The sequence below is a fragment of the Apostichopus japonicus genome, chromosome 18 (assembly GCF_037975245.1).
Source record: "Apostichopus japonicus isolate 1M-3 chromosome 18, ASM3797524v1, whole genome shotgun sequence".
Lineage (NCBI taxonomy): Eukaryota > Metazoa > Echinodermata > Holothuroidea > Aspidochirotida > Stichopodidae > Apostichopus > Apostichopus japonicus.
In genome coordinates, this window is record NC_092578.1 from 5,620,816 (window position 1) to 5,632,092 (window position 11,277).

General features: G+C 36.9%; 1 protein-coding gene across 1 annotated transcript in view; it reads right to left on the reverse strand.

The window, feature by feature from the left end:
- LOC139958698 (cytochrome P450 20A1-like) overlaps window positions 1-9,825 on the reverse strand; it is a 15,520-nt gene extending 5,695 nt beyond the window's left edge. The window contains exons 1-11 of the mRNA XM_071955972.1: window positions 9,646-9,825; window positions 8,073-8,200; window positions 7,411-7,460; window positions 6,408-6,577; window positions 5,725-5,870; window positions 4,511-4,678; window positions 4,131-4,209; window positions 2,460-2,642; window positions 1,844-1,967; window positions 1,260-1,371; window positions 354-418 (exon numbers count right to left, since the gene is read on the reverse strand). Coding sequence (XP_071812073.1) covers window positions 354-418; window positions 1,260-1,371; window positions 1,844-1,967; window positions 2,460-2,642; window positions 4,131-4,209; window positions 4,511-4,678; window positions 5,725-5,870; window positions 6,408-6,577; window positions 7,411-7,460; window positions 8,073-8,147 — 1,172 coding nt within the window. The 5' untranslated portion in view covers window positions 8,148-8,200; window positions 9,646-9,825. The remainder of the gene's footprint in view (window positions 1-353; window positions 419-1,259; window positions 1,372-1,843; window positions 1,968-2,459; window positions 2,643-4,130; window positions 4,210-4,510; window positions 4,679-5,724; window positions 5,871-6,407; window positions 6,578-7,410; window positions 7,461-8,072; window positions 8,201-9,645) is intronic.
- Between the last annotated feature and the right edge of the window lie 1,452 nt (window positions 9,826-11,277).

Genomic DNA, 11,277 nt, shown 5'->3' on the forward strand with positions numbered 1-11,277 from the left:
GTTCCATTCAACTCGGCTGTGCATTGTTGGATGGAACTTTCCATCTTTCAACTCATGAAATATTTGCACTAATGCACTCATAACCATTCATTATTTGTATATTAACAGATAGTCAGGAATGGTCACATTATGCTGTATCAGCCAATCAGAGCCAAAAATGAAAATAATGGATAGAGAGAGGTTGCCAAATTTTAAGCAATTACTAATAAACAACATATCTGTGATTTTGTTGGTATACAAATGAGGTTTACTGACCACTAGTTCAGGAATATCTTACTGGCAGATATATGGTCACATGATACCATGTTGAACCAATCAGAACAAAAAGGTTGGGAAAATGAATCATAACTCACTGATTTGGTAAAGGCCAGACAGTTTCATCTTGAAACACTACTCCCAAAGCTGTGATGACAGATGTCTTAAAAAGAAAGTAAAATACCAAAGACAATGAAAATCATTATTAAATAATACTCAAACATCGGATCAGGACAAGGTTTTCTACTATCAGTCAATATAAAATGTCTAAACCTCATTATGTTTTCTGTTCATAATGAAATACAAAATTTGTTCACCCAGTTCAATCATGTTTTACACTTGAAACAAAACTTGTGAATGGTGTCATACATTTCAACATAATCCCACCAGAATCCAAACAATATCACCCAAAGCATTTGTTATATCATGATATAAAAAGTAATTCAAGATTAATTATAGGTTAATTGTAAACCATTCCCAGCATGCACCATTCATCTGTAATTCTGGAATGGGAGAATAAATCAGTGATTCATACAGTACAGACAGTACACTTAGTGTCTGTGTGTATACTTTGCCTCCTCACATTCCCCTAAACCCCTAAAAACCTAAACCTATACCGACATGCCCACTTATAATCATAATAAAATAGTAAGAATAAAATAGTACTTATATAGGATAGAAAAATACATTAAAGCTATGGTGATTCAAAAATAACAGCCTTGTAGGAACCTACTATTCGGTCAATAATTATACAAACGATGCTCTTCATATCATAAAGATGCCTGGGGGGGTTGTTTTGGGGACCTTCTGTAATGTGATTAACTCTACCATATCAGTGATGCAACTACCCTTTATGAATAATACACCAATGTGCTCATTTAAATGTGCTTATATAAAAAATTCTTTAAAATAGAACACTGAAAATAATAATATGGAGTTGTCATAGCTTTTGCAGTGTTCTTGCCCTTCACTCATGAGTTTTTAGATCTTGAAGTTACACTCACCCCTTTTGGAATGATGTGTCCTCCAAGTTCGATATCCAGGTCTTGCACCTTAGCAGCCCAGGGTATCAGGGCACTTAACCGCATACTCTCATTCAAAACTTGCTGTAAATATCTAGTTTTGGGGAAGTTAATTGAAAACAAACAAAATAATAAAGTTGATATCATCCTGTCATTACTACTGATAACATTAGACACCTGATTAAATTTATTATTGATTACTAAAAATTGAAGAATTGAAGTTGTTGCTCGCTCTACGTCCATCCAGAGAAGTTCTACGATATGTTATCTGCAATAACTTCTCTCATCCCAATTTATTTTTATTTTTTCTAATATACCTGCCTGGTTCACCCACTAACCCTCCTCACTCCACCCTCCCACACCTTACCCCGGGCACGTAACAGCCCCTACCAAGCAAGACTTCAAGCTCAAAACAAGACTAAACTAAGTTTCCTTAATTATACAGAAGTCATACTTGAGATCAATATACATATATTATCTGACACTTTGTACATACAGTACAGTAAAATATCACACTCTGTTTGGAAATGGCTTGTTTGGTGTCTAAGAACACATTTTCAACTCACTTCAGTTTGCTAATATCCTCATGGGAAACAGATTCTCTATTGCCGATGACTTTCGATATTTCTTGGTATAATTTCTCCTCGACGTCGGTGTGAGTTGCGATGAAGTATAACGTCCAGGCGAGAACTGCCAAATCGAAAGATAAGCACCTAAGTTTGATACTAATTATATAGTTCTCAAATATGCTTCAAGAATGATTCAGTTAATAAAATGTGTCTGAAATCAGATTTCTAACAATAGAGATATAATTCTGTCATTTGCCAAAAAATATACCATGAACTTTGATATCAGGAGATTCCTAGCTGATAACGGGGCTGAAATTATGGTCATTAACTACTGAGGTTAATTTATACCTGTTCACTACACCTTTCTTGACAAAAAAAGAGAAAAGAAACACTTATAGGCCTTACACAGAACTTTGCTCAAATATTAAACCAAGGTGAATCTCATGAAAAGTGTAATATGGTCATAAAAGGCAACTTCCAACTGTTTTAAGCCCCACTAACCCTGAAAGAATGTTTTAAACCTTCCTTTATATGATTAATCACTAAAATGTTACAGAACAATTTTGTAGCAGCATGGAAAAAAGAACTGATAAACGTGCATAATAATACTCACGATATCCTGAAGTATGGAAACCCTCTACCATAATACTCATGGCCTCTGATATCATTGTAGCATCCGAGTAGGTAGAACTGTTCTCCAAAATGACATCAATGAAAGCTTTCTGGTTGCTCTTGGGAGGGTTGGCCTGCCTCTCCTTGACTGCTTCCTTTATCATCTTTTTTAGCTCCTTAAGAGCTTGTATTAAAAACAGGTTAAAGAAAAGCAACAAATAGTCTTATAGAACAGAAGAATCAGTTGACTGTGTTCTACATCAAACTTATTAATTGCCTATTTTGCTTGATTAAAACAATTTAGATTATTTAACAACAAACACATTGCTACTTTGGGCTCCCCCATTAAAGGTACAGTATTTGGAAAGCAGATACTGTATTCCTTCAATGATTTACGTTTTGGTTCTGGTCAGTGAATAGTCTCTAACAGTTAAGAATATATGCTAAGGTCTTTTCTACATCAGCTTTATTCAGCTGGCCCTATATCATATTTTGAGCATCATTAAGCCAAAGGTGCTTAAATTTTGTCATGTTTTTCTTAATTTATTACAATGTTTATTTTTCTGTATAGGAGATGGGTTAGCAAATGATGAATATCAAATATCTAATTTCTTAACATGACCTTTTGCGGTTTGTGTGTCAACACTGCTAATATTCCACCTTCAAAGTACGAAAGGAAAAACAGGGACAAAAGTAACAGATTTCAGATCCTGGTGGCACTAGGACATCACAGGTTTATAAAGATTGCAGTTACTAGGCCTGACTTTTAAACTAATATATTGTTATGAAATAGTAATACTGCCTCTTTGATGTTACCGAAAAACTCCATCGAGACACCTTACAGGCCTCTTATATATTTATCTAAGTCAAAGATTCAGTTTTCCCACGAGAAGTTTTAACTATCTTATTGAATCTTGGTACAGGGCCTTTTCCCAAAATAGATTCCATTATGTCTGTGGAACATTCGAGAAGGTTCTCTCACGTGGTATGGAAGTTTCCATAGAAAAGGGGCTGGACTTCCAAACTCCCAACCAATCAGGGCAGATCAGTGCCAGTGCACTTATTTTTATATCGTTGAGTTAATACAGGATGGTCAGGTTATTGGCTGCCTACTGACTGTGCGCAGTGGGATTTTATAGAAGTAAGGTATAAAAGGCGGCATGGTGGCGCAAGTTTATCACTCCGTCATCAGTTCATCGCTTCGTCATTGCTTCGTCACCATTTCATCACTCCTTCTAAATGCGTAATTGACGGAGTCAAATCATTGTAGTTTTATTTGTAAAGAGAATCGACAGAGAAGAAATTATACCGAATCAATAATCAAATCCTATCTTGTCAACTTGTTTTTGTGTGAACTCATTGTTTTCTCCCGTTCGAGACATCTCCTGAGCATAAATACGGCATCAAGATAACCCCAGTACCTTTCTATCGCGAGTCCCGATATAGTATTACTATCGGAGGAGCCAGGCTCGTCACAATATTACAATATCTTCCAAATGGAGAAAGATTTGACCTAAATGTTCAGGGAAGTTGTTTCTCACAAACTTCCTTGTCAGATAATAAAGCTAAATGATGGTTGATTCTGTGTCTCCTCCTTCATGCATGGGGCAGGTGAAGACTTTGAAATAAGGACCACTGTTCTTATAATATCAGATGCAAGTATTGGACTAACCTTCATCTACTTTCTTCATGTTCTCACTTCCCTCTTGGTCAAGCTCTCCTCCCACCCTAGCCTCCATCTCATGCCAACACTGCCAACAAGAAAAGGGAAGGGGAAGTTTACTATCATCATACAGATACATTTGTCTATTATCATAAAAAACAAGCAAACAAAAAGAAAGGAAATAAGAATATCTTTTAAATTTTCTGTAAGTAAATGAACGACAGAAAAATGACTGAAACTTATAAAAAAAACTGAAGCGGCACAAACAAATTTTCCTTGCTGCCTTCTAAGCTTTCTTTTTTTTCAACAAGTTCCTACATTCAACTTTATTCAATTAGGACTCCATCGGTGAAATTACAACTTTGGATAAGACGATGAATTGCTCTTACAATTTCATAATTACGCTTCAGTTCGTAGCATTTACGGTCATCTTTGAAGTAATTGCCAAAGGCTGCTTGGGCGAGTGCCTTAATGGTGAGGGCAAGACTATATTGGCAGAGTGGTATGTGATCATCGTTAGGTGTGGAAGAAAGCTTCTTTACAACTTCCTGGCCCAACTAAAAAATCAAAAAAATGGAAAGAAAATAGACATTCTAAAAATGCATGAAAAGATTCAAGTGGCAAATATATTTCTCTTTTTGTTTTTGGTGGGGTGGGGTGGGGTGGGGTGGGGTGGGGTGGGGTGGGGTGGGGTGGGGTGGGGTGGGGTGGGGTGGGGTGGGGATGGAGTGTGGTGGGGATAGGAATGGGGGACAAAGTTGCCTCATGTTGGTTTTTAGCACTTTTGTTGAAAATTGCTATCACAGTCCAAATGCTTTCAAGTAGCATAGTAAGGTGTAAGGTAACACATCTATGGATGTTTTTACAAACTCGTCTCCACCTGTTGCTAAAATTCCAGGATTGGTAAAAAAAGGACCCTGGTAAAAATGGTTTGGTTGTCACATGATCATTCTTTCCATGATGGTGGTTACTATAGCAACTATCTTTACCATGTCTGGTACTTCAAGTACATCACCAATGAACTCATACCTATCCATGGACCTTTGTTTATACTGTACATGAGATACTCATGTTCTAAGACTGAAGTGTGCTTATTAAATTATCTGCTTGAGTGACTCATCTGCTTTTCAATTGATCTACCTGAGTGAGTGTACGGTTCTTCCAAAGTCACTAATGGGGAAGTACACAAAATTACTATAAATATTCTACAAATGTCACCGTTTGTTTCTTAACTCTAATGGAAAAAGCATCAAGAAGGCCTTTGAAAGTGTTGTGTTAGAACTTGTCCCCTACCTTAAATCGCCAATTTAGATCTTATGACTTCTCCGAGTACCACTTAAGGGTTTACGAATCACTCGGCAATTTTAAAGTTTAGAATTCTAGTCCTCAGAGCATACAGTAAATAGTGCACTTCAGCTCACAAGAAAACCGCTCCACATCTTTGCATAATGTACTGCAATGTCGCCCTAAATTATTCCTGGTTCTCCAAAATTTCCTCTCACCTAAACACCCTCCAGAGCAAATTCCAGATGAAAGTATTATTTTATTACAAACCAGTGCACCAAAATATCCCCTCTTGAACAAAATGTTTTCAGTGTTTTACCTGGCTGAAGGTTATACAGAATTGATCAAGATTATCATGAGCCAAGACAGGGTTTATCAAGGCCCTCCTCTTGCGACCCTCCACACCATTGGTAAACCTGATGCCATCTGGTCCCACGATTGGTTCATAGACACTGAACAATTCAGCTGTGGAAAAGACAACAGCATCAATTGGAACTTTCCGTTCACATATTACGTTGATCTTGGCCTCAAAATAATGCCTATCACCACGTTCTTAAATTGAGTCAGCAAATAGCACAATGGGAATCTAATTTGTTAGACATCATTATCAAAAGGTAGGTGATGTGATTTTATCACATACAGCCTACACAAGCATGCAATCACATCGTGAAGACGACTCATTAAACTACCTACGAGAAGCTTTGTAATGGGATGAATACGCTTTAAAGTTCAAGTGTCACTGAGGCTCACATTTCCACATGCATTTTACTGCCGCAATTAAAGCATTATACTGCCTCCTTGAGACATTATTTAAATGTCTATTGAAACTTCCTTTTTAATGTCTGCCAATTATTTTGAGGATCAAAGTCTCTAGGAAAGTATGTTTGGAAAACTTCCAGCGATTTTTAGCGCTTCAAAATTTTGGAGCCAATACTGATGACCGGTTAAGAACAAAGCCCTACAACAATAAATGGTTATACCCTTTCTGAAGGGCACACTTACCTGGTCTGTCAAAAACTCCTTTGAGATCGCTGAGTAGATCCGGGGATGCAACACTGACGGTAAATTTGGGTCCGTACCAGAAAGAGGCGATCGGTCCGTGGTCTGCATGCAACTTGGCAAGAAACTCATGCAGACTCCCAGCAGCAGCTATGTCAGGAAAGTTGCCTTCCCTACAAGAAAAAATATATTGGAGATAATGTAGTACTGTATGTTAGAATAGTGAAGACCAACACTTAGGCTCTGGCTTTACAATATTGTAATATACCTCCCCCCCATACCCTCCCCCCCTCTCTCTCTCCAACTATCTTGGTTGGGAGGTGGAACAGCAATTATTTAACATAACAGAATTCATTACAAGAGTACGGAACAATTATGCATATCATGTAAGATATGATGAGAGACAAAATAATACAGAGACATCGAAGAACAATAGATTTGATAACTGGAAAGAAAAAAAAGACAATATTTAGCTCTTTCTGCTTTGTGAACTATCAATTAATTTACATGTCTACTTCTGTCTTCAACTCACTTACTGGATTCAGTCTCATATTACATTTTATAACCCATACAATCACACAAAAATATATTTATATTAAATTAGTATGTTAGGCTCAGTTGTCTAAGCAGCAGGGAAGCTTTGAGTGATTGAGAAGGAAAACCCTCCCAGAAGTCAGCAGTCAAACATAATCAGTCGCTTTGAGCACAGAAACTCATTCTACTTTTGTGCATTTTATTTTCAATCTAAATAAAATAAAACTGTTAGCAAACTGCATCCACTAGAGAGCCTGTGTAGGAGAATGTGTAAAAGAACGTTGGCCTGACGTTTCAATCCTAGCAGGATCTTCTTCAAAGGCTAAATGACAAGTAACAGTATCAGAAGGGACAAAAACACGCACAGAATACAAACAGGTTAATGAGCATGGTGAACACTAAGAGATATATGTAGGGGGGGTTAGTAGATAAGGGATGGAGAGAAGAAAGTTCAATCATCATATGTACTTACTTTGAATCGCTTGGATCAAGTCCAGGTATTGTGCTCACTTTGGCTGATCCCTGCAAAGAAGATAGAAAAAAGTTCCAAATTGAAGAAAGGAAAAACGATGGTTTCTTCCTATTGCATAAAATCATGCTCATTTCTACTTTATATAAAGAAAGCTGTTTTGGTCTGTTTATTACTAATAAATACATTTATCATGTACCAATATCCACAAAACAATAACTGCTCATGGTACTTGAACAATCAAAATAAGATCTAAAAAGATGAGTCTTAAAAGTTGCCAAAATACCCAGGTGGATGTTGGCTTTGTTCTTGCTGAGATGTATATCTTCTTCCATCATTAATGTGGTTTACTCAGAGATCTGTTTCTAACTCAGCTTGGTTCTATGTAAATCCAGCACTAATTAATTTGGTAGCAAAAATGTAGCTATATTCATAGCAGTTTTTGAACCCAAAAATGATATTATATTTCAGTGTTAATTTTATCAGCATGGAAATGAAGAAACATCAAAATTGCTGCCAAGACTATGAACATGAATGTTGAAGTGAACATACTTTAACTTGCGACAGCTTATTTATGAGTATTCACAGGAGAGAAAAACGATACGACTGTTGAATAAACAAGTTTAAAACAATGGTTTGTCTTAATTAGTGAACAATATACTCACAGGATAGAAGTAAATCACAGCAATAAGTAGAAATGTGACAAATGCCACAGCAAACATGCCAAATGCAATTAGCATCCTGATAATTAGTTTTGTTTTGCTGTCAGGAGAAATAGGTTGGAGGAAGAAACCTGAAAATAAATCAGAAAGAAAACATATATGGCCACGAGAATGAAAGTTATAGATTTGCGTCCACCGCCCGCATGCCTGAAAAGCTACCGCACGAAAATTTTCATTATTTCCAAAAATTTCATTATTATATACAAAAAATTTCATTATAAAAAAAAAAAAATCCAAATCGCGCACAGCGGAAAGACGATCTATTTATCACGTAAATGCAGCTATGAAAACAGTATCATCGCTTTGCCAGTGTCGCGGCGTCATCGGGGTCACAGGTCAAATCGCTCCAACCGCGCATCGGATTCTCGCAATGTCTCCACGCGCACACGTGCGTTGATACCATGCATTGTTCTCGTGGAACGAAACGTAAGAAATCCTGTCAATCTTTTATACTTACCTATAGTTTGAAGACTCGAATTGTTGAAATAAAAGGGCTAAACTATAACAAAGTTTATTGACATTGCATACGATATACAAATATTGATGGATGGCATGATCAGAATGTGAAATTGTACGATTCACTGGTCGATGTTCGGCGGTGTTTTTGATCGTCTCCAGTGTAATGCTAAAGCATAGGATAACAAGCAGTCGATCTAGGCCTAGCCTACGTACGTACGTACTGTTCCAGGTCAATGCACTGTAGTGACCAAGTCATGTAGGCTATCATTGTCACTGTGTACATCATGTTGCAGACAGGAGCCCGGTATTTTAACATTTTTATAAATTCTATGCATCCCCATCCAGCTAGCCTAGTACTACAGTAGTAGCAGTTGTGTTTCAAAGCCAGGGTTTTATTCTCCCCTACTGTGACATGGTATTTTGAAGTCGTTTATATACCATTACCACTTGCGTGAACGGTTTATGTAGATAGCTACGCATGCGCAGTTGTAAATAATGAATAATGAATGATGAAAAACAGCCTCATGTGTTTTCAAAAAAGTCCGGACACAAATCTATAACTTTCATTCTCGTGGCCTATTTCTCATGCTTCAAAGCTATGTTACATTTGGTACTTTGTTTTGTATTGATAAATGCCAGAAGTCCTTTCATCTCAAATCTTGTTTCCTGTTCTACAGTTGTTAATAAAATAACAATACTGTGGTAAATTTGGTTACAGCAGCTTGCCCAAGCCTTATTAATATTATAGATTGAATAGGCATAGGCCTCAGACTAGGTCGTACTAGGCTAGGTCTAACTCAAGTCTAAAACTACTGTACTGTTAGTCATACAGTACATGAGGTACTTATGGAGCTGTGTTCCAACTATCGGCGCATACAGCAGCCTGGGCCTACGTCTAATTGGCTACTCTGCTCTGGCAATAGAGCTGGGGGTTTTTACGCTAGCCTACCTAGGCCTTTAATCCTACTCTAATTTCTAAAGTTAGGGCCTAGGCCTAGGTCCAACGTTAGGCCTAAGGAGTATGGGTATGGCACATACTGAAATGGTGATAATATACCTTTCGGTTTTGCTGGAAACTTGAGTGAAGAAATTCAGTAGAAGTAGTCTATTTTAGTATCAATTTTCGTTCAATTACAGCTCCTCGTGTGTTTTCTTCGTGTTATTGAGAAAATCAATTGAAGCTGACTGGGCTAAATTTAAGTCATATGGATGTGTTTCAGAAGGTTCATGTTGTCAACATAGCATTTAGACTACGTGGTTAATACACAAACATACGTAACTTGACTATAAATTGCTTAGCAGACGATCAAGTCTTAAATGGGTGGCGCTGTTATAAATATATAATTTAGAAGAGTAATTTACATATGTTTAAAAAAAGACTTCGGCTTAGTTAGAACTTATGTGATGGAGATAGCTCTGAACTTACAGCTTCCGTATCAAATCGCTGATAAAATATCAAAAATTTGAAACTCAAGCGAGGAGTAACATGTCACCATTTTATCGCACAAAAGACCTATTTCACTCTGTATGAACCCCTGCATGATAGGAAGACAATTGCTAACTATTGTCAAAATTTTATTCATTGTAGAGAATAATTAAGGTTTGGGTATTGACATCAGAACTGCGCGCTGCTTAGAATATGAACAATGGGTGATTGTCTCAAACCGGCCAAGGGGTTATGATTTAGACCGAGTATGGCCATACATATACAATACCTCCTATATGTTGAGGAACAAAACCGATAGCAGAAAGAACCAAACGTTTGAAGAACAGTTAACTGTTGATTACGTAAGATAAAGTACTGATTATAGCTAAGCATATATTGATATATGATGTGGGAATGCTGTCAAACTAAAAATAATTAGAAAAGTTGCAGCTAAGAAAACACTGCTGAAAGCAAATAAAGTAAAACCATTGGATTAAGTTATTCCTTTATCCGCTTGTTTGAGGTCCTTTCAACACTGAAATATTATTCATTCGAAAGAGGAGTGTCGTATAAATCCTGATTCTTGACGGTGAAAGGTAAGTTTCTACAACAAAGTTCGAAACTTGTATAGTACGTAAACCCTATAACAAATTAAGGGATGATAAATTGAAGCAACCAGAGGCATAGTTTAAGTTGCTAACAAAGTTCGCAGAAATACTGCCGTTGCCGAAAGACACTGTCTGTCTTCGTCTCCGCCAAAACGCAGGAGGTTCACTTAATATATGTTATAAAAATTATGATATATGATATCAACGCGTATTCCGTCTGGGGAAATACGTAAAATTAATGTTGAAAGGTTAAAGTGTATGTGAATATTTTAGAATAGCTATAGCCACTACAGTTTCAGAATCACATATTAGTGTCGACACTACTGTGTGCAACTGATTATAATAATAAGTTTTGGGGAAGAAGTTATGGCAATGGCCTATTTTATATTATATTTTACTCACGTATACTCACTCATTTAGTATAGATATTTGACTTTTTAAGTCAACATTTTGAGATAAAAAGTCAAACGTTTGAGATTTGGTGACATTTTCCCCCCTATGTCCCTATTAAGCCACCGGAGGAGAGGTTATAGCCTTATAGGCCGATGTTGGAAGCCTATTTTACTAGGTGTTGGAGAACCTAATTACTATATTGGCCATCAGGTGACAAAACTGTATCACTTTATGCAATCGGTTGACAGAAAGAGGTGAAATC